The sequence below is a fragment of the Lodderomyces elongisporus genome, chromosome 7 (genome assembly GCF_030384665.1).
Source record: "Lodderomyces elongisporus chromosome 7, complete sequence".
NCBI classification, from domain to species: domain Eukaryota; kingdom Fungi; phylum Ascomycota; class Pichiomycetes; order Serinales; family Debaryomycetaceae; genus Lodderomyces; species Lodderomyces elongisporus.
In genome coordinates this window covers 1,100,279-1,123,473 of record NC_083679.1, presented here as the reverse complement: position 1 = coordinate 1,123,473, position 23,195 = coordinate 1,100,279, and the positions used below count along the sequence as shown (strand labels likewise).

General features: G+C 36.1%; 8 protein-coding genes across 8 annotated transcripts; 4 read left to right on the top strand and 4 right to left on the bottom strand. All coding sequences in view use genetic code 12, as the record gives it.

Annotated features, from left to right (window-relative positions):
• Positions 1-1,422: 1,422 nt before the first annotated feature.
• PVL30_005344 (uncharacterized protein) lies at positions 1,423-2,571 on the top strand (the record flags this gene model as incomplete). The annotated part of the gene is made up of 1 exon (XM_001523746.2): positions 1,423-2,571. One exon carries the CDS (start codon positions 1,423-1,425, stop codon positions 2,569-2,571), a length of 1,149 nt encoding a protein of 382 aa, XP_001523796.2.
• A 709-nt stretch (positions 2,572-3,280) lies between these two features.
• On the top strand, positions 3,281-4,281 carry TIM54 (mitochondrial import inner membrane translocase subunit tim54; the record flags this gene model as incomplete). The annotated part of the gene is made up of 2 exons (XM_061119678.1): positions 3,281-3,284; positions 3,332-4,281. 2 exons carry the CDS (start codon positions 3,281-3,283, stop codon positions 4,279-4,281), a joined length of 954 nt encoding a protein of 317 aa, XP_060975661.1.
• A 148-nt stretch (positions 4,282-4,429) lies between these two features.
• DFR1 (dihydrofolate reductase) lies at positions 4,430-5,071 on the bottom strand (the record flags this gene model as incomplete). Its single annotated transcript, XM_061119677.1, has 2 exons — positions 4,430-4,860; positions 5,065-5,071. The coding sequence occupies 2 exons, from the start codon at positions 5,069-5,071 to the stop codon at positions 4,430-4,432; spliced, it is 438 nt and encodes a 145-aa protein (XP_060975660.1).
• A 901-nt stretch (positions 5,072-5,972) lies between these two features.
• PVL30_005341 (uncharacterized protein) lies at positions 5,973-6,910 on the bottom strand (the record flags this gene model as incomplete). The annotated part of the gene is made up of 3 exons (XM_061119676.1): positions 5,973-6,411; positions 6,653-6,701; positions 6,871-6,910. 3 exons carry the CDS (start codon positions 6,908-6,910, stop codon positions 5,973-5,975), a joined length of 528 nt encoding a protein of 175 aa, XP_060975659.1.
• Positions 6,911-8,128: 1,218 nt separating this feature from the next.
• Positions 8,129-8,956, bottom strand: PVL30_005340 (uncharacterized protein; the record flags this gene model as incomplete). The annotated part of the gene is made up of 1 exon (XM_001523743.2): positions 8,129-8,956. The coding sequence occupies one exon, from the start codon at positions 8,954-8,956 to the stop codon at positions 8,129-8,131; it is 828 nt and encodes a 275-aa protein (XP_001523793.2).
• Positions 8,957-10,899: 1,943 nt separating this feature from the next.
• On the top strand, positions 10,900-11,715 carry PVL30_005339 (uncharacterized protein; the record flags this gene model as incomplete). Its single annotated transcript, XM_001523742.2, has 1 exon — positions 10,900-11,715. One exon carries the CDS (start codon positions 10,900-10,902, stop codon positions 11,713-11,715), a length of 816 nt encoding a protein of 271 aa, XP_001523792.2.
• A 348-nt stretch (positions 11,716-12,063) lies between these two features.
• PVL30_005338 (uncharacterized protein) lies at positions 12,064-15,411 on the bottom strand (the record flags this gene model as incomplete). The annotated part of the gene is made up of 2 exons (XM_061119675.1): positions 12,064-15,284; positions 15,408-15,411. The coding sequence occupies 2 exons, from the start codon at positions 15,409-15,411 to the stop codon at positions 12,064-12,066; spliced, it is 3,225 nt and encodes a 1,074-aa protein (XP_060975658.1).
• Positions 15,412-20,633: 5,222 nt separating this feature from the next.
• Positions 20,634-22,976, top strand: PVL30_005337 (uncharacterized protein; the record flags this gene model as incomplete). The annotated part of the gene is made up of 1 exon (XM_001523740.2): positions 20,634-22,976. The coding sequence occupies one exon, from the start codon at positions 20,634-20,636 to the stop codon at positions 22,974-22,976; it is 2,343 nt and encodes a 780-aa protein (XP_001523790.2).
• Positions 22,977-23,195: the final 219 nt, after the last annotated feature.

The following is a 23,195-nucleotide window of genomic DNA, read 5'->3' as shown; positions in this document are numbered from 1 at the left end:
GAATCGAGGAAACAAATAATATCTTCAAGGAATACTCCGCAGGGTGTCTGATGAATTTAGGTGTAGGTGTAGGTGTTTGTTTTGGTTTTGATTTTGATTTTGGCTCTAACTCTGACTCCCCTACAGATTCCGCTTGGTCATTCTTAGTAATTTTCTCACTTTCTGCTGGATCTCCAATAAGGCCAGGGACGGCTAGAATCAAGATGACAGGTGGTCTGAATATTTGAAGCAAGTATTTTGTGAAATATGCACCCCATGGTTCAGTTCCCCATTTCACTGATTCTCCTTCAACAACATTGAAAATAAACGCTGAGAGCTCAGGCAACACTGCTCTATCCCAGAAATAAGAGTCAACAGCAAATGAAGCAACCCCACCAAATAATGTACCTGCAGAAAGAAGAACAATATTTGCAACGATATTGGACTGGCCAAATACAAGCGACGAGACTACGGCGATAATTGCACCCAATAATCCAACTTCGAGACGAAATATAATTCCAGTGAATGCCAACCAGGTCAATCCAGATAAATCACCAACAATTAGCTTACTAAACGCGTAATTGACAAAAGGAAGTGCAATAAAGTTGGGTAACGTGCGCGAAGAATAATAGTTCAAATGAAACTGCGACGCCAACAAGATCATGTACCAAAATCCAATAAGACCTTTAGTTTGACTCTTTTTATCACGAAAAGTAACTCTATTTATAGCATCTCTTAATCTAATGAGCATAAATACATTGATCAACCCCAAGATTCCTCTTACCAAGAGCTGCAAATTCGATTGATCACCGTTAAGTAAATCAATACCGAATACCGACAAGAGTACGACCAATGGCTTTGCTAATGCCGACAAAATAAGACTACCAATAAAAGTACGAGGCACAACTCCCGGGAACTGTTTATGGTCAAAGCTCTGTAAGTTTTCTGGTAGAATACCGTAATTGAGTATATCGTGTATGGCTTGTATATTGAAAGACTCTTCGACTTTTGTGTACGGTGATATCACGAGGTGGTAGGCCATCAATGCCACCAATGCCGCATCGAGTACTTTGTTATACCGATACATAATTGAGATTTTTCAATTACGTATTGTAGGTATTTTAATTAAAGGTGTTGTAGTTATAACTGTAAATTTTCAAGGGTCAGAATTATGTGATTCAATGTTCCTTCTTTTGAAAATAATAATAATAATAATATAAAGTGACATAACTACTGTACAGGGAATTTTTGCGCTCTAAATACTTTTTGCAAAATCTCGCCTTGGAAAGCTAAATCGGGCCGTGTATCAAGCGGCAAAAGTTCATTTCCTTCCATCCTGCATCATAGAACCATATTCGTCACTACTTTTTTTCATATCCTCCTTCTTTTCTTCTTTTCTTTTTGGTGTTTTCTTATTTCCCCCTATTCTAAAGCATCAACGAGATGACAGAACTAGATGAGATACCAGAATTGGTTGCTGACTTACCAGAGAATGGTCAAATCAAGACAGAAAAAGTTGTTCCTCAAGAGTTTGTACCACTGTCGCTGACACCTTTGGAAGTTACGCGCAAGATCCCCATCACAATAGTTACGGGGTACCTCGGGTCAGGCAAATCTACACTTCTTAAACAGATTGGGTTAAAGACAAATAAACGATTAGCAATCATCTTGAATGAGTTTGGAGACTCTTCAGTTATTGAGAAATCAGTCACTATACAAGATCAAAATGAAAGTGTTCAAGAATGGCTAGACATTGGGAATGGATGTCTCTGCTGCACTGTCAAAGATAATGGTGTTACTGCAATTGAAAACTTGATTCAAAACTCCAAGGATAAAATCGATTATATCTTGTTGGAAACCACTGGTGTTGCGGATCCTGCGCCTATAGCAAAGATGTTCTGGCTAGACGATGCACTTGCGTCGAATATTTATATCGATGGAGTTGTGACAGTGTGCGATGCCAGCAATATTGTCAAGTGCTTGGATGACGTTGGTGGTCATTGGCACAAGGAACAAAATTTTGAAACAATTGAAGGCGAGGAGGGGATAACAACGGCGCATTTGCAGCTTGCATTAGCAGATGTAGTTTTATTAAACAAATCAGATAAAGTTGATGACTTGCTGGAGATTGAAAAGAGGATAAGATCTGTCAATGAAGTTCCACCTATTATCCCCACTTCATTTGGAGACGTTGATACTGATAAAATATTGGATTTGCATTCTTTTGATGCCAACACGAGATTACTACCATCCTCAGAAACTTACGCTTCTTTCCACGATCATCGAATCACTACAGTAACTGTTGACTTTCCATTTTTCAAAGATCCAAGCAGTTTCGAAAAACTTGAGAAATTCTTACAACAAGTGCTTTGGGAATCAGAAGCTAATGGGAAACCAATAGAAGTGCACAGATTAAAAGGAATACTAGTTTGCGGTAAAGAAGATGTGCGTGTTGTTCAGGGAGTACGAGAGACTTATGAAATCATTGAGAATGGGGTATTATTAGATGGAGTAGACCAAAATAAGCTTGTGTTTATTGGTAAAGATTTGAACCTAGAAGATTTGAAGGTAGAATTGTGTAAATATATATAGAATGCCAACTGGTGGAGGATTATTCTTTAGCTGCAAAATAAATAAAAAAATAAAAGTAAAATAGAAAATTAAACAGAATTAGAGAGGAAAGAAGAAAAGAAAAAAAAGAGAGTAAAAAAAAAAAAGAAAGAGAAAGAGAGAGAGAGAAAATATTTGTAACAACTTTGTGTTGCAAAAAGTGTTGAAGAATGAGAGGGAAAAAAAAAAAGAAAAGTATATACCATCTTTTATGTTAGACAAAATCACTCTCAAATTTCACTTTTGTAAAATAAAAGTTTCCCCCCCCCTCCCCCACAATATTTGTCAACAATATAATTCAAACGTATTCACGACAATAGAGTAGTTTTGTCCTTCAACATGTCTGAACCTGGTCCTGATCCTAAACTGGAGCTTTCAAAGCAGGAACCCAAGATAGAACCTAAAGCAGAAACCAAACCATCTGCAAAGCCAGTGAAGAAAGGGTATGAGAACCCAGCGTTACGAATGATGGGAATCAAGCGCATCTCTTTACCATCTCGAAATTGGATGATATTCTGGTCAGTTGTCATTGGTATTGGTTCGCTGATTGCTTATGACAAATATGAACAAAAACAGATTCGCAAGAAATGGATGGAGAGCGTTAAACATTTTGGAGACGAGATCTATACGAATGAACGAATTCCTCGGAAACTTACTATATACATTGCGCCACCTCCAAATGATTTTCTTGATGAGTCGATGAAGCTATTCAGGAAATATATCAAACCTGTTTTCAACGCAGGTTGTGTTGACTTTGAAATTTTCAGTGAAAATAGACAAGGTGATATTCGTGCTAATGTTGCTCAAAGAATCCGAGATTTGAGGATCAAAGCGGCTGGTGGACAATCAAACGAGGAGAAGGATGCACTTGCAACATCACAATCAACCACAACGCCAGTGACTCCAGTAACGTCATTTACTTTGGCAAAGAACAACACTCCAGCAGCTGATTCAGAAGAAACCGTGAGCCGATCTACCTTGTATAAGCCAGCAGATGTGCTTGGTCTCTACAGAATCTTTCCTCAAAAAGTGGACATTGTTTCTGACGACTCTACCAAGGAAGGTATGGACAATGATAGTGCTGTTGCTGGAGGTGTGGTATGTATAGGTAGAGGCGCTTACAAGGAGTATATAAGTGGTCTCCATGAAGGTCTTCTTGGACCTTTGGTCAAACCGGAAGCGATTGCCGAGGAAGAAGCCAAGAGAGCTGAAGAGCATGCTAATGATACATCTTCCAACAATGGAGATGATGACGATGAGGAAAAAAATCTCAAACCTGTTGCTATGAAATATATTAGCGGAAAAGAATATCCGGATGCGCCACTTGCGCCAGAATTCGACATGAGTCGGATTGTACGTAACGAGCAAGGTGTTCCTGAATTTTTTGAGCAACCAGTGTATGTTTTCCCAGTTCCCAAAGTGCAAGGATTTGTCAATATTCCAACCAAGATTTATCGCTGGTTCACCAAGAGATTTCTTGCCGATGATTATGGAGATCGAGCAGCACATATAGTGAATATGGAGACTAGACCATTTGTATATAAGGATATCTTGATGGCTGGTGAGGAAGAGATTGACTGGCCCAAGAATTGGGTGAAGAAGGGGTTGGAAAAGAAGTCTGAGTGGGTACAAGAACTTGAATACGATGAAAGGGTAACTTCTCGATTACGTGTTTTTGATGACAAGAAGTGAAAATGAAAAGTTATTCAGCATACACTGTAAGTATATAATGCATTAGATTATCATTTACTGGGTCTTGTCCAATAAATTAATAAATAAATTAATAAATAAATAAATCTATATATATATATATATAGATAGATATGTGTACTTTTTTTCTTTACTTTCTCTTCCAGATTGTGTAATTGTAAGTGAAATCACCTTCCTTGACATTAGTCTCAATTTCAGTTTCCCCAGTATACTCCTTTAATTCTTCTTGACTTCCCATGACCCACTCATTAGTGTCAAACTTTAAGAACGTATCCATCTCCACTTCCTTCACTTCTTCTTCTTCTTCTTTAGTTTCCCCCTCCTTGTCCTTGCCCTCGGCATTTTTTACATCTTGTTCAATCTCTGTAATCAACAAATAGTCGACCAACCCCTTTTCTCTCAAAAATGCATGATATATCTCACTTCCACCAATGATGAATACTTTCAGCAAGTTTTTTTCCTTGATCAATTCCACGCATCTGCCAATGGAATTTGCATGAATAACTCCATTTTCTTGCTCTTCATTGGCAAAGGAACGCGAAAGCACAATATTCAATCTATCTGGCAACGGACGGAATTTCACAGGAATGGATTCCCAAGTCTTGCGGCCCATAATAACAGCATTTTGGGTGTGTGTAGTTCGCAGGGTAACGCGTTTGAAATACGCCATTTCCTTACGTAGACGCCATGGTAGTTTCCCCTTATTGCCAATCCCGTAGCTTGGTTTGAGTGCAGCAACAATTATTGAGATTGTAGGTTTTTCACTGGTCATTGTTGCAGTTAGAGAGATCCTTATTTTAATGATAGACAAGTAAGGAAAAAAAAAACAACAAAAACCAAAAAGTGATCTATACTGTAGGTTATCTATAATACCTTGTGAAAAGTAGTTTATTCTGGCAATACGCGCATGGCAAAGTAATTTTTTTTTTATTAACCAGTTTTTGTTACAGTTTTGATTAAGGTCCGTTTGAGCCCCAAGTATGTTTTGTTCCGCGTCGTGAGATAGCTGGACGTACAAATGAGGATAAGGATATGGACAATAAATGAAAAGACGAGAAAAAGTGAGAGACTAAAAATAAGAAAAAAAAAGAAAAAAAAAAGATGAAAACAGAGAGAGCGAAAAGGCAGGAGGAAATGGTAGTACGAGATGGCAGGAGAAGATGGCAGAGCGAGACATGGTAGCATTATTTGCAGTGAGCGGACCGAAAATTACACTAAACGCGCATTGTTACATTCCTGCATGAGAGATTGCAGCGTTATTTGTTTACACTTTACGTTTCCGGTATCACGCTCAATACTTCCCCCCATTTGACATTTCCCATTACCCATATCACATTTCCCACAGCTTCAAGACTAGAGAAAAACAAACTACACAATTTTGACTTTGAGTCAGTATTTAGAAACGTTTAATAGACAAAAATAAAGATTACAATACTTATACAAAATCAGCAGAACTAGAAAGTCAGCAGCAATTGAAAGCAGCTTTAGAAAAAAAAAGGGGTTTCAACATATAAAGAATGGAAGTTATAAGAAAAAGAAGAAGAAAGAAAAAAAAACAGTAAGGAATCAATTGTTGACAAAAAAACAAGAAACAACAGCAACAATACCCTCGGCAATTGAGACTGAGTTGATGGACAATTCAGTTTTCAGCAGTTTAACAATTTCTCTCTCACTTATTTCTTAGCAACCTTCTTAGCTGGAGCTGCTTTCTTAGTAGTAGAAGCACCAGTGGCAGAAGCAGCAGCTTTCTTCTTTGTTGCTGCTGGTTTGGTCACTTTACCGGCTGCTTCCTTCTTAGCTTTGGTGGCAGTGGTAGTTTTCTTGGTGGTGTCCTTTTTGGTTGCATCCTTCTTGGCTTTAGTGGCCTTGGCATCTTTAGTTCCTGCTTTCTTGGTGGCTTTCTTTGCTGAAGCACCGTCCTTGTCCTTCTTGGCCTTGGCTTCTTTGACAACTGGTTCCTTCTTCTTCAATTTAACTGGTCCTGATGGTCCTTTTGGTTGAACAAAGTCACCAGCTTCAACACCCTTTCTCAAGGCTGAGTTGAACAAGGAGTCAAAGTTACCACCCTTCAATTGAAAGTTGCTTTGAACATACTTCTTAAGTGATTGACGACTGAAATGAAAAAAAAATTGTTAGTAACAAATGCTGAGTTTTTCTATATCCCTTATTCCCCCTTTTTTATCAATGTTTATTCTCTCTTTTTCGAGGAAAAAAAAAGGAGTATAGCATAAGCATGGTCACACATTGCTGAACCCACAGTTGTGGGCTATGTGGACATTAATAAATTGAACGGGTGAGGCGGGAGGCCAAAAAAATGTAAAGAATTATAAACTGGAAGGCAAATTAAACATACGAAGATCCGTTTCTCTCTTTCAAGGTGGAGATAGCTTCCTTGATCATCTCTATAACACATAGCAGTTAGTAAATTGACTCCATGAACAATGTTTTTAGTCTTTCTTTGCATTGTTTTGGTTTTGACTTTGGTTTTGAAAAAGCAGTGACCAAAAAAAAACAAAAAAAGAAAGGAAAAAAAAATCTGGTGATCAAAGTTTCCAGATATTTGAGGCATACCCTTGTAGGTTTTGGATGGAGCAGCAGTAGCAGTAGACATGGTTGTTTATAGATAGATTTATATATAATTTAAATTGTATATGGGTTGGTTAAACTGAAATACAAGAAGAAGAAAAAGAAGAAGAAGAAAAGAAAAGAGGGAAAGGAGAAAAAAAAAAAAAGGAAAAAAGAGGAAAAAGAGGAAAAGTGATGAGGATTGTATTGTTTTGATTTTGGGTATACTTTTGGTGATTATATACTGGGGGGAGAGGAGGGTGAGAAAGAAATTGAAATTGAAATTGAGAATGAGAGAAAGAGAGAGAGAGAGGGGGGAGAGAGACAATGATCGTTTGCTCTCGTTGTCGCGCGTTTTTCTTTGCCCTATCTCCTCCTCTTCCTCCTCTCCCTCTTGCTCCTCTCTCCCCAGTTCTCCTATTTGTTTTGGTTTTGCAAATAACAGAAATAGTTTTAAGCCAATTTACAGAACTGCTCCCATCATTTATTTTTTTTTGGTTTTTGATTTTTGGTTTTTGATTTGTTGTTTAGTTTCACACTGGGCATACTCTCTGCCCTTTTCATTAATTTGCTATATTTAAATATTCATTTGTTCATTTACTCATTTATCCATTCATTTACTAATTAACTTAGAAGGAAAGGATGTAGAGATACTGAAATTAAATGGTGATCACGCATAATTTTAAGAAACGAATATTACATGTTCATCGTAAATCTCCAACTCCTCAAATAGGGGGAAAAAAAACCTTCTTGGTAATTTCCCCCATAGAATCTTGTGATGTCTCTATGAGATTAAAGTGACCATTACCTGTCAAGGCCCACTTTACATTCCATTTTCAGTACCATACTCTGTACTGATATGGGAAATGAAAAAAAAAAAAATCGGACCAGACTCGGATTACACATCCTTGATACTGTCGATAAAGTATTTATCAACAAAACTACATCCACAAATACAATAAATGTCGCCATTGCCATTTGCCAAAAAGAGAAAAATGGGCTTTTGCTCTCTTCTCCTCTCCTTTTCTTCTTCTTTTCTTTAAATCTTAATTATCTATTATGTACACTTTGAAAAAAAAAAAATTAATAAAACGTGGAAAAGAACAAGAGATGATTAACAGAAGTTTAAAAGAAAGAAACAAATAAACAAGAAAAGAATGTCCTAAACATATAAAGAGATCAAACTCTTTATTGCCAAAAAGAAATAAACGAAAAATCTTGTTGTTTTGTTTTGTTTTGTTTTTCTCTCCTTTTTTTGGTCTTTTCACGGACACACTTCGGTTTCAGTCCATTGGTGCTGGTTCTCTTCCTCCAACTCGTATATAAACCGTTTGTCCTTATCCTGCTCAAAGTAATCAACATAGTTGACAAATATACCCACCACAGCGAAATTTTTTAACCCATCGTCAGATTTCTTCCCATCCACTCCTCGTTGGATCTTGCTGATCAATTTCTGGTTCTCTTCCGTCATGGGACTTTTAGGTGCTGGTTTCCTAAAACTAGTCTTCATTGGCTTGGAAAGACCATCCCAGTATCTTTGCAACTCCTGTTCCCATTCCTCATCTGTTGGCGGCACAAAATCTGCTGCATCAAACTCTTCTTGTGCCGTGTTGTTTGCTGCATATGTTGGTGATAACAACGGAGTTTTGATAGGTTGTTTCTGTGTAGATTGTGTTGATAAACTGGTACTTGACTGGTGCGATACCAAGTTGCCATTGATTTCCTCCTTCATATGCTTTATGTCAATATTGGGATGGTGCTCATCATCCAATATCCTGGCTCTGCCTCTAAATCTAATCTGCTTTCTAATATTGCTGAACCAGAATACAGCCTCAACTTTATCGTTTTGCAACAACTCCTGATACTTGTCCATCCTCTTGTCTGTAGTAAATGTTATAACATTACTTGACTTATTGTTGAATAGCCAGCCTCTAAAAATTACCGTCCGACTATTTGGGTACCCTGTCTTGGAGTCTATTGTGGCGATCTGGAATGTGGTGAATGGTGGTTTGTTATCAGTGGCTGCAAGTTCATTGTCTATGCAGTTGTTCAAAACAGGTACCCAAGGCGCCTGATAATTGAATTGAACCATTTTATTATTGCTCGTCCTATTAGCTAGCTTGGGTCTCAATAGTGTAGCAATCGACCTCAACGTTGGTGCAAATAGAAATGAAATAATTTAAAAACAAATTTAGAAAACAAAAGTGTGTTTGTTCCTATATTTGTATGTATGTAGGTATGTATTTGAGTATGTATGAATGTAGCTTTGAGTGTGTGTGTGGATTTGTGTGATTAGGTGTGTAAGCGATGCTGATTGACTATAGTGCACTTCCCCTCTTAATATCAACAAAATAGTATTGATTTTCTTTTTACTTTCTAATTTTGGTTAATTTTGATGAATACGGTGTTGACTTGTCAACTACTCTTCAAATTAACAATGTGGAAAAGGAAGAGAAGAAAGAACTTGAAATAACTCAACTCCCTCCTTTTTTTTTTCTTTGATTTAATACAAGAGTTGATGGGTATATATGCTACGTTCTGAAATTGTTTTGTAGCAAAACTCGGCCCTACTGATCCGTGTCGATTTGCTTATTTTAATTAATATAAACGGTGCATCTCCTTTTTCCACCTTCTCACAATTCCTATTGTTCTTTTTGAAAAAATATAATAACAATAATAATTTATAATTTATAATTTATATTTTTATATTTTTATATTTTTTTTTCTTTTCTTTTCTTTTGCTTCCTTAAATTTCCATGCGATGGGGGGAGGGATGAGAGAATACAGTGCAAAGTACAATGCGAGGCAAAGGAATAGATCGGAACTGGTAGTGCTTGGTCGAAGTTTTGTTTTCAGAACACGGAGCAAAACAATGCGCACGCGATGCTCTCCCCCCCCCCCCCCAGAACCGAATCCACACACAAAAGAAAAGAGAAAAGAATAAAATTTAAAACATGGATGGAGAAAGAGTAAGTGTAAGTGTAAGTGTAAGTGTAAGTATGTGTGACTATAAAAGATTTTGGAGTAAGAAGCAAGCTATATACAACGATTACTGGATCATGAACTATTTGCAACTTAACTGAACCCATATATATAAATATAGTCTTGTTATTGGTTGCTCACTCGTGATATTAACGCAATATACTACAATACCACATAGCAATCTACTTAATATTATTAAGATGATACAACTGATCTCTTGTTGGCTAGGCCATTCCCGAGTCTTTCTCATCATCTCGTCTTCAATTGTAGAAAATGAAAATTAAAAAGAGAAAGAGGAAAAAAAAAGTTTTTTTTGGTTAGCCTTTCCTCCTGTTTTTTTTCTTTTTGTCCTATAAAGTGTTGAATAACAAAAATGCGTTGTGGTTAATTGCCCTCTACTTGGACCTACCCCACGTGCACTTCATATGTGATATATTGTCATGTGTAACATGTACTTTAAAAGCTCTAGAAGTGTACACCAAATACTCTAAGTACACCTTTCAGAGTATCTGAGAGTGACCTAGACTCGTTGGTTTTTTTTTGACCCTTTTCTTTAACAAAGAGACTAACCGCGGCACAATATACACAAATATTCAATTTGCTGTCACACTACATTGAACAAATGGGTGTGAAAAGCATTTTGCATATTAAGAAATTGCAACGTCATTTAAATTCGGTGCAGACGGGGTATCTTGTATACAAGTGTGAGTAGAGTTGTTTGGTTTTGTTTTTTTTTTTTTGAGTTTGCTTGTTGGCGTGAGTTGGTGTATTACGCAGCCACAGCGGAGATACAAGAATATTCGCGTTATCCCCGTCCTTTATTCTTGCACCCGAACCTCGCACCTAAAGTATCAACTCTTCTCTTTTTTTTTTTTTGTCTTCTTTTTTTTTTCTTTTCATACTCAGATTGTTTCGAAATAAAACTCTATAACACGACATGCGGCTTAGGATGTTAAACTCATAAGTTCATTTTGAATCTCCATCCCATCCATCCATCTATCACCACTTCATCCACATTCTATATACACAATTTCATACAAATCCTACGTTTTGATGCCACTACAATTTAGAAGCTTGCAGAGCAATAACTCTGCACTGGTTGCCAAAGCCATTACAAAACATCCCTTCTACGAAACAGTACACATCATTACAGACCCAGAATCAAACATATCACTACCATCTGCATCATTTCACACTTTTGAAACCTCGGATCTTTACAACATCATTCAAGAGAAACACCTCGAAGATGTATGCATAAAAGCTATTCCCACTGATCAAACACCAGAACTACCCGAGTTTCAAAATACTTTATTACTCAACAAAGATACAATTACTATAAACCTCGATCAAGCCTCATTCCAAAAATGTCCCAATTTGCAAAGCCGAAATAAGGGCACAATACGCAAACTACAACACGCAAAGGTAGGGCATGGAGGGAACTATCATGCACGATACAGATTCGAAATCAAATGCCAACCAACTATTTTGGAATTGGAATATATCATCAAGACATTGTTTTCCACTGCAAAAGTATCAATATACTCCAATGCATCAACGAGTACAAGAATCAGTGATCAAAACGGTACAATTCACTCTGAGAAAAGCACAGCGAAAATACCCGATTGTAGCCTGCTTGATATCTTTGAAAGATACGAATTGTTGACATTATCTACCAACTTTGATCAAATGAGAATCCTAAATCAAGATGACGAATTGGAAACAAATTATTTTACTAGGTACACTCTACTGAATGTGATTTCCTCAGCACTACTCAAGACAAAATGGCATATCCTTAGTCTACAAGGTGGAAAAACTCATACATTACTACAAGTTAAAGGCGACCGAATCGATATATACGAAGTACTCTAAAGCTAAAGTGTGTACACTAACATATTGTAATATACTAAAACTAAAAACACACGTTTTCTATTTACATGAGTTATCATAAACTATATATATATATATATAGATAAATAAATATAAATACATACAAATTTGATGTAAAAGCGTATAATCATCATTATCATCATCAAGGAAATAAAAAAAAAGGTTAAAATAAATAAAAAGAAAGCACACACACACAGACACACAAGCAAATGTGTAACGTTCCTTCTATAGTAGCACACAAATTATCAAAAGGCGCAAAATGCAATCTCACTTAGAATTGAAAGAAAAAGAAAAAGAATAATACTTCAAATCACAACCACACAACCATAATCAAGACAAATCTTTGAAAAACTCATCAATGGGGAAGTTCTCAAACATATTCACACTGTTGGTATCAAAAATTGAAGAAAAATTGTAACCACCACCACTAACACCACCTCCACCAAACCCACTAACCCCATTATTGCCTCCAGCTGCAATTCCAGAATTCATTACACCCTGTGAACCAAAAGAATACTGTGACAATCCGATCCCAGGACTAAATCCAACACCCGAACCATCCATATTTTGAGCAAGAAAACTAGGTGTTTGGGCCGTTAATGGGTTGTTCATCATCTCTCCTGTATTGGAATTACCATAAAATTTGTTTGTTGGGTCATCATTCTTCATATTCATCATTTGTAGCCATATACTATCAATTTGTTCATTGGGTTTGTACTCCTCAGCACTCGAGGTTGAACCAACAGAGTTTTTATGATTAATTGAAATGTCATCGGTGCTCATATCGGAATTAGTACCCGCCATAGCGGAATAGTTATTACCACTCACATTCAAATTGCCATTGCCATCAGTATCTTCCGCATCTGCTCTCCTCCCATTCTTGCTTGCCTTTTTCAGTTGTTGTATTCTTGCTAACGAAGTTTCTGCCAACTCTTCCAATTTTGTCAACATTCCAGTGGTAAACGGTGGGAGTATCAATGTTGGCTTATAAGTCGACAAGTAGTCGTCATTAAGCAAGATTTTCAAAAACTGCTGTGCCTTGGTAACAACCCAAGCGTAATAATACCGTTGTGATAACCTGCGCAACCCATCTCTATAAACTTCCCAACATTTCATTAGCAAATCAGTAACATTAAGTAGTTTCTGGAAATGTGTTTGATACTTGACATCCTGTGTCTCATAAGATTTCATCTTGATCGAGTGGTCAGGACCTTTTTCCATTGAATGTGTGAAAAATTTGAGTCTCAAAAAGATGCCAAGAATAACAACCATTGACTTATGCGCCACCATTTCAAAACTTGGCGTGGCAATCAAATCGATCGAGTTTCTAAACATATTTTGTTTATGACTCACACAACAACTGAAACATGGCATCATTTCGTCAATAACGACAGCCAACATTTTTTTGATATAATAATAAGCTAATTGAAGATTATTCTTTTTCTCGTAATAGTTGAAAATGTGAAGGTACATTGACACCAAGAAAAACCCGCCCTGGAAAAATATCTTGAGTCTAATTGCATCTGGCATGGTATTCTTGGAAGATGAAGACATATTGTAGTTGTGGCCCAATGATCCATATTTTTCTCTGAAATGAATCTCCATTGAATTAACGCTCTTAACAAGCTCTGTCATACTGACCGAGCCCCGAACTTTCGAAATCATCTTGAATATCGTACTCATTTGGCCATATACAATGTGGAAATCTGGGAAACATGAACATGCAATCTTTTCCAGTTCTACATCAATAACATTTTCGTTTCCTGGTGAATAAGTTGGATGCTTAGTATCAAACTCATCTATATCCACCATTAATGAAGTTCCATTGGCCATTGCATGATTCATATCCATTATTAACAAGTAGTACCATATTTTGCGTCCCAAGTGATTGGTTCTTTCATCGTAATAATTCTCTTGGAAATTGTCTGGGTCCCGGTGTAAGCCAATCAGTTTTGCCATTTGAATTAAACTAGCATTGAATATTTGTGCATCGCCACCATCCATACCGTCTCCATCTTCAGGAGCATACAGGTGGTATACTCTAGTCATTAATGCCAATTGCATCAAGGTCAAGCTTGGTGTGCGCATAATATTGAATTGGTCCAAGCACAGTTGAGCAACATCAATCACGTCAATATCAATTGGGTTATTCAACAAAAACTTTACAAGCTGGGCTTTTGGTGATGGGTCATGGGTTTGGAAATTGATTTCGTTTATTGTTGAATCGTGACTGAACAACGAGATGTAACTAAATCGAAGGACAATCAAGAGTATGCCCAAGTAAGCAAAGTCCAATTTTTTCTCAACGTGAACAGTTACTTTTGTTTCTTTGTAATCCTCGGGCCCAATTAATTTTTCCAATTGTGTCTTTAATTCAACTTCATCCAATAATGGGAGCGCAGCGTACAAGTGGGTAAAGAATCGATTGTATAATTTCCAAATGACTTTTTGTTTTGGTAAAACAAGTCTAATCTTTTCCACCAACTCCATTTCTGCGTCTAAACCACCTTGGTAAAAAGAAAGACCAAGACAAAGTGCTTTTTCGTGTAGTTGTTCTTGTGTGATGAGTAATTTCGATGGGTTCGAAGTCACTGGTTTGGTAACGGTTTCTCTAAATGGTCTTACTTCCCCTTCGCATTCGTCGTTATAAACCTTTTCGGAAAAGTTCTTTTCTGCTTGGGTTGCGCCATCTTCGGCGTGGGGCATAAACCCGCGAGTCCTATATCTGTTTTTGATATTGGCCATGTGTGCCCATACTGGAACCATGGCATTGTCTATTTTGAGTAAAGTTTTCCATGCCAATGGGCCCAAATGTTTTCTGCGTGTTGGTTCTCTATCTTTTGACGGGTTGTATCCATCGTGGAAATTGATCTTGTCGTTGGGTGAGTCTATAGGGTTGAATCCGAGTAAGGATTTGAGTTCAATGGGACCTACATCTTCACCAATCTCTCTTGTTTTTTGTGATGATGCAGCTGTTGAATCGTTTGTAAAGTATCCTTGCAATGGACATCCAGGGGTTTTTGTACTACTTCCATTATTCACAGTGTTGCCAAGTTCTATATTTCTCTGTTGAGAATATCCTTGTAAAAGATTTGGCGAGTTTAGTTGGCTTTGTTGATTGGACTGGCTTTCTACAGTTTGTTGATTTTGGTATGGAAACAATGCTTGCAATTGTTGTTGTTGTTGCACTGTCAATTGTTGTTCTAAATTGCTCAACTTTTGTTTGAGCAATACCAATTCGTCTTGCACCAACTCTATGTTAGAATTTGCATTGGAATGTGAGTTTGATGCGTCATGGATTGTGGGGAGAGACATGACATTTCTTGTGTTTGGAATGTTTGGGTACTCTAGCGAATTACTTGAGTTGCTTGATGAGAATGAGTCTCTAGTGGATGAGTATAAGGTGCCGTTGGAAGTAGAGAGTGAGGAGCTGCTTGAGTAGCGCGATGGGTACACATTGGGAAGTGGCTGCTGTGGTTGTTGTGGCTGGTATTTATTACTCTGGTCTTGTGGTGATTTGATAAATCCGTTTATCTCTCCTTCTACAGTCTCTGTATAGACACATGGGCTCTTTTTGTATTTGACGCAAGTGGAGCATGGGTTGCCTAGATCACACTTTACTTTTCTTCGTTTACAAAAGTCACAAACCTTGGATGGTCTACTTCGCACTTTACCCATCTTGCTAGGTAATTATCTTGGCGATATTAATAACAAATAATAAATATAAGCAGATGAGTGATGTGAACGATGAACGATGAACGATGAACGGGGGTTGAAGATGGATATTGAGTGTATGTGTAGAATGGATTGACTAAGTATGATAGAATATTCAACTTCTTCAAAAAAATTTAGAAGATGAGGAAGAAGGGGGAAATTAAAAATTAAAAAAAAATGAAATGAAATAAAAAAATAAAGGGGGAGATGAAGTCTTGTACGGAATATGTGTGGAGTAGCAAATGTCTCAAGATAAACAGTGACAATGTACCACAAATAGTTGGAGTTTCGAAATAAGGATGGTATGGGTAAGCAAAATTAGAAATATTAGAAATAGGAAACTGAATATTCTGTGATGGCAAATTGCATCTGTTTATATAGAAGCTTTATAGAACTAGCTAACTAACTAACTATATATGTATATATAGATACACATGTATGTATGTATGTGGGACTTTGAGATGTACGATTTACTTGTAATTATAACCCTTTTGTTCTTTATGTTCTTTTGTCTCTCTCTCTCTCTTTCTCTTTGCTTATTGTCAAAATACTCTCTTGAGTTGTTTGGCTGTTGGGTGAATAATTTACCCTCTTGCAGATGAGAGAGAGGGACTGGTTCTTAAGTTCTTCTATTTCTTTGAAAAAGAAACTGTATGGAGGTTTAAAAATTTTATTAGAGGTAGCTGTTTCCAAAGTACATTACTACTAAAGATTGAAATTTGCAGCGTGTACTAAACAAATGTACTATTGACTAATGCTATTTTAACCATTTCTTACTAATCGCATGAATGGAGAGACAAAGAAAGAAAGAAAGAAGAGGAATAAACAAATAAGAGCACACTGTTTTTGTTTTTTAAAACCTTGTTTAGTTGTTGGTGCATGATTGCATCATTATTATCAGGTAATTGGGAATGGAAGAAGTGGATGTTGAAGTTGATGTTGATAGTGATAGTGAAGATGAATGAAATTGAGTGAAATAGTGAAAGAGTGAGAGTAAATGTGTATTTGTATGTTTGTTTGTATGTGTGTCCTTGTGTGTGTGCGCCAAAGAATAAAGAGAGAAGATGAAAACCGGTGTGAGACTGCATATAGTATATAGGACTAGAAGTTGGCTTTGCAAAGAAAATTCCGCATACTTTAACTTTTTGTATTCAATTTTCCAATTTTTCACATTCTGTTGGTTGGATAATTAACCAACAGTGCTTTTGCAAGAGAACAATAGGAACAGTCTAATTTCCAATGGTTGTGATACTTCCTTTTGTATATATGTATATAGATGGAGGAATACAATAGAGAGGTACTACTAAGAAGAGAGAAGGGGGAGGGTCATCAATTGTATATTTTGTGTGTGTGTATACAAAAATAGAATCAGAAACAAATAACGAGTAGACCTTAATTTTATTTTTTATACTTTATATTTTATTTATATTATTTTATATGAGATACGAGACTAGAACAAAATTGCAATGTTTTGATCTGTTGAAAGATTAAACCTTGAATTGAAAAAGAACGAAAAAAGAAAGAGTACGAAGAAGAAGAAAAAGAAGTTGTTTTTGTTGTTGAAGAAGAAGTTGAAGAGAAAACGCCGTATGACCATATCGTTAAAAGGCTCTTTTCTTTTTTTTTTGTTTCTTTGCTTTCCTTTCTTGTTGTTCAATACACTTTTGCTTATCGCTGTTTATCCACCATAAAAGTTAAACAACAAGAACAACAAGAAGAACCAAAATATAATGTAACAAATAATCACAGCCCCTCTTTTCCTTTTTTTCTTTTTAGTGGAGTTTTATTAGCCCAACATTCTAGCCTTGCATTGATGATGTAAATTGAAACTGCTACTGTTTTGTTAAACGATATCTACTATTAGTTACATAAGAATTATATATTACTATATACTTTTGAGCTCTGTTTTTTTTCACCGCAGTAGAACGCCCACTTCTCTCTATTTTTTGTACGCGGCTGTAATGGGAAAAGAAAAAAAATACAGTTCTTTATCCGAACACTGAAACATATTTGCCCGATTCCATTTATTCTTGTTGTTTTCTTATTTTGCAAGTCAATTGGGTTCTAGTATTTTTGTAAAAGGAGAGTGTGAATTCTTGTATTTGAATAACAAAGATTAGATAAAACAAGAAAAACAAAAACAAAAACTTAAATGGGTTTAAGAACATTCCATTAACTGTATAATATCTGTGGCTTCTTTCAACCATCGGCTGGTTCAGGAACAAAAAAATTAGCCAATTGTGTATAATATCCGCTCCCATCATTTTCAATATTGAAATAAAAAAAAATTTGTTCGTTCATTTAATTAACGTTTAAAGGTAATTTTTCGCCACTCAAACTCTAAATGGTTACAGTTCCCCCTTTTTACCATCCTCTCAACTAAACCCCCCACCCCACCTCCTTTTAACGAATGAATATTTAAGATTAGAGGATACGTAAACAAAGTATGACTAATTGTTTGTGAAAATATGGACTATACTATTTAGAAGAGAAACAAACAATAGGAACTATTACTTCACAATCATTGAACATATATGTTCACACACAGACACAGCCTTGTCACCATTAGGTTTTAATGAAGAAACAATTGTTTGAAAAAGAAGATTCAATAACAACAACAACAAACAATTAGTCATCAATGTTTATGTTTTTTATTTATTTATTCGTTTTGGCATTGTTCACTTAAACTTTACACGAAGCGTGAATAAGAAACATTTAGCCAAAACAGACACTTTAATCTTCCTTTTTTAAAAAAAAAAAAGAACAAAGAAGTTTTGAAAGAGAGAGGGAAAAGAGTGCATAAGTTAAGTGCAGTTAAGTTAAGTTTGTTTTCTTTCTTTGGGTCACATTTTGTATTAATCCGATGTTTCCATTTAAGCATAAAGACAAATAAAGTTGAGAGATTTACCATCTCGTCTCTCTCTGTCTCTCTCTCGTGTGTGTGTCTATGTGCCTACTATGTGCCTATGTCTATGTGAAATCACTCAAGAAAAAAGTTTCCAAACGTCATTCAGTTTGGTCTATTTCTCCAGTTTTGTTAACACGTATGGCTAGTAGACTACAGAGGTGGGAGGGGTAGCTACTACTATGGCTATTATTCTTTGAATACATAGACTTTGCATGTGAACGCCAGCCGCTTATTAAATATATTTCAATATGTATATTGCAAAGAGATAGAGACAAAGACAGAGACAAAGAGTGGTGAGTATAAGTATCGTTCAAACACAACAACTGCAAATAATATTTGTTGCTCTAGAACCTTGCTCTATCTTCTTTCTTCCTGTTCTTCTTTTTTTTCTTTTTTTGTGTGTGAGTGTGTGTGTTTTTTCTTTGTGGTCTTTGTTGTATTAGTATCCGCTTACTAATCTGCAATGTACGATGATACTTTCCACTTTTTGCACATTCACCACCTTCATCATCATCATCATCATCATTATTATTGTCCCCTCATCATCCTCATCCAAAATTTACAAGAAATAAAAATAAATAAATAAAAAAGAATAAAAAAGAATTGAGAATATTGTTTGCTCAACAGGGATCTAACTCCGTAAACACAAGAAAGCTTCGCACTTATTGACTAAATAGGAAATAGTATCCGCTTACGTAAAGTATACTACAGTATACATATATATATATATAATGTATAATATATATAGAAAAAAACAGCAAATACTACCTCTTTTGAAAGAATAAAAACATACGCTAATTTTGCCACCCTCTCCACTCTATCTACTCTCAACCAAATTGCATTGTTCATTGCTGTTTATCTTTAACAATCAAACGAGGCTGAGATTTTTATCTAAAAAAAAAAGAAAAAGAATGGTTTCTGTTAGTGGATTCACCTAATGATGTAATAAACTTTGACCAACCAATTAAAGATTAATATATAGGAGACTTAAATATATATATATGATAAAAAAGAATAGGAGGTATATTGTCTCACCAAATTGGGATGCATATACGATCTGCAAACGCAACTTCATTCAAATGTAGTTTGTTATGCCGTACCTATCTAAAACACTAACTCTACCAATGTTTACACACACAATGTATATGTATAACTCCTCTAAAACTTTTATAAATTACTTTCATATAGTAGCCATACTATTATATGTACATTGAAGTACAAGCACTGCCAATTCAGTATTTTTTTTTCACTTTGTTATGGTTATACATTGTTTTCTCACTTTCCCTTCTCTTCCACACTCTCTTTCGCTCCATCCACTCATCACATCCCACCTCCTTTTTTTCTCTTTATAACAAATAAAATAAAAATAAAAGACTAAAATATTTTGGCGGCTATGTCTTTCAAGATCTGCAACACCCTATTCGACAAATCTCAGTTATCAATCAAAAAAAAAAAAAAGAAGAAAAAACTTATTATAAAACCAAAACAAGCACCAACCCACCTACGCACCCACGCACAACAGTTCAAAAAAAGAAAAACAAAGATTAAAGCAGTGCAAACTATATAGGTGGTAACCAAAAGATAAAGTAGGCTAGAATTGATGGAATGGAAATTTCATTTGTCAGCAATCAATCTACTCGAGACTCTTTTAGTGGGGGAGTGTATACATATCACTCTATGAGTACAATTCATACATGAAAGAAACAAACCAAATATTTCAAATATTAGGTTACCCCTCATACTTATCATTAGTATTTTAAAAAAAAAGAAGATTTTGCTACCCCTTTTACAATTCACTTTAAAGTTTTTTGTTCTCATGTTTTTCCCCATATTTTTGTTTTTTGCAACAAATTGAACTGAAAAATTAAGTAGTTGAGAACTTAAAAATTTAAAGCGGAAAGATAAGAGTTGTGCACGTGATACCTTCAAATGTATTACGCTTTGTCTTATAACGCCGCACATAATACCAAATACAGAAACAGTGTTTAATGTGCCATGCACTTATTATTGTGATTTCACCTCCACAGTATTATGGAGTGATAAAAGAAAAAAAAAAGGAGAAATGGGTTACTACTCCTCCCCTCTCTCTCTCTCTCTTTTAACTCTCGTTACAAAACATATTTCCCACTTGGATCCACTATCTCTAAAATCCCACCTTAACCCTTTATTTTTTCCCCCCTTAATATTCTTCAATTGTTTACAACTAAAAAAGACCTATTACAACTCTAGAATCCTCTACCTTCTTCTTTAAAACGTATTTAACTTTACAGATAACTTAATGGTTTCAGAAGATTTTCAAACACACGTCATTGTTAAAGCTTTGCGAAGTTTAGGCTACTCCCAAATAGCAAACAACCTCCTTCAAGAGTATACGGCAAAAATTCAAAAACAACAAGCACAAGAAATCCCAACACTACTCAATTGGTTCCATCACGCTTTACGTACACACAACTACCAAACAATCGATCAATATTTACTAAAATGTCTTGAAGAAACCCAAGATGAAAGTAACTTTAAAGCCACCAACGACTTTATCAAGTTGACAAACTATCAAGGAACCAAAAACAAACTGGTTATATCCCTAGTATTGTATATGATTAGAAGATTCAATTTCTACCAAAATAGAAACAAAGTCGATGAATTGAAATATATATCAAACCAATTACTACCGTTGATTGAATCAATTGACACAAAAGAGGAATATGGCGAAGAAAGCATTTACGACTTGTTTGACCACTCTATACTCCAAAACTTGACATTTGAACAAGAGTCCAAATTGCTATTAAACAAAAACATTGACATGGACGAATACTTTTTCAATATTGCACCTTTGGAAGACGATATACACCGAGCTCAGGATGTTATTTTTCAAAAACTATTCATATTATCTCCAATCATCTTCAACTCTATAACAAACGTACCTGCACTCTCGCAATTAATTGACTATGCAGTCAAATACAAACAATCACAAGTACCACTATACCTCCCACCAAGAAGCAAACAAGAACGCAAAGGAAGAAGAAGAAATAATAGTAATAGTAATAATAATAGTAACAACAGCACAAACAATATAATAACAACAACAACAACAACCTCATCCACCGAGTCAGATCCATTCCAGTTCCACAACTTCAATGTAACAAAACTTCTCCATACCCTAACCCACCATTTGGATGAAGTTTGGTTTTTGAAATTCTCGCCACTGGGCAAATTTCTAGTCACAGGCTCATTGGATGGCAGAATGATGCTATACGATGTCCATGACAAGTTTAGATTAATCAAGGCTTTGGAACCAACTAATGCAGCAGATGAAACAGCATTTAGCACACTTTCAGCAAAACCATCTAGCGGGAAAACCAAAGCAGTCATCTACTGTTGCTGGGACCCCAATGAACAATACATTGTCAGCTGCTGTCTCGATACCGTGGTTAGAGTATGGCAAATTGGTGATATCCACAAAAAAAGAATTACTAGAAGTGAAGCGCAATCTCTTCTGCTGGAAATAAAACTTGTGACTTGCTTCACATTGGGACAGGATATAAAGACTTGGTCATGTGAGTTTCTTCCTCACATCAAAGAAGTAACACTTTCAGATTCTGCTGCTGCTGCTGCTGATGCTGCTGCTTCTTCCTCTACTACCACAATAAAAACACCTCAGTTTATTATAGGCTCGCCTGATAAAGTGTTGAAGATTTTCGATTGCCACGGTAGAGAAATCTTCGATTTTTATTCCAACATCGATGAAGATAACGAGCCGTTTAATTTCAGAAACCACCATGATTGGACATCAACATTCCCACACGATGAAGATATAGAATTGGATCCATCAAAGGGAAGTACATTATCAGGAAGAACCAGAGGGTTGGGAGATGCACCACCTTCAGGAGACGATGATGTGTCGATGAAGAGTATAGATGAAACAACTTCAGCAGCAACAGGAGGAGCAGCAGGAGCAGGAACAGGAGCAACATCTTCATCAACCTCTCGTGCCAATCTAACCAATGGAGACAATGCAATTGCCAATGAAAACCCATTTTACAGAATTAATGATCTTGCAGTTACACCCGATGGACGCATCCTTATAACAGCAAATAATGACCAACAATTACATTTCTTTAGCATCCCCGACCAATTCAATGAAGAATCAACCACAAGAAAGCTCGCCGAGATCAACTTGAAGGGCCGCTTAACCTCATGCTCGGTCTCGCAAAATGGCAAATACGTGCTTGTTAGCTCTGCACCAGATGAGTTGCAAATATGGGATATCTCGCCACTATACAATTACAAACCACCAATATTATATCGCAAGTATATTGGCCATAGTCAAAGCTCATACATTGTTCGCTCCTCATTTGGCTACTTGAATGAAGAAACCGGTGAAGAGGAATTGGTGTTGAGTGGAAGCGATGACGGGTTTGTCTACTTTTGGAAATTACACACGGGCCAACTCATAACAAGAATCAAAGCCCACGTAGACTTGTGCAATGCCGTCGATTGGAACTTGAGAGGTGTTTACACTAAAAATATAGATTACGGTAAACTATGGGGAAGTGTTGGCGACGACAAACTAGTCAAAATTTGGGGGTGTGACGAAAAAGCTAAAACTAAAGGGAATATCTAGAGCTCGGTGATTGAGAAATAAGGCCATAATAAAATTTATAGAGTGATTACAAATGGAAGAGGGTCTTTTTAAATTTCATTTTCGTTTAAATTTCATTTTTCAGTTTCAATCTTTTTTTTTTTCGTTTCTTTATAAAGATAAACAAATTCTTTATATAAAAAATATTATAAACTTTGATTTGCATCTAACCTTCTTTACATTTTTGCTCCTCTCTGTGTT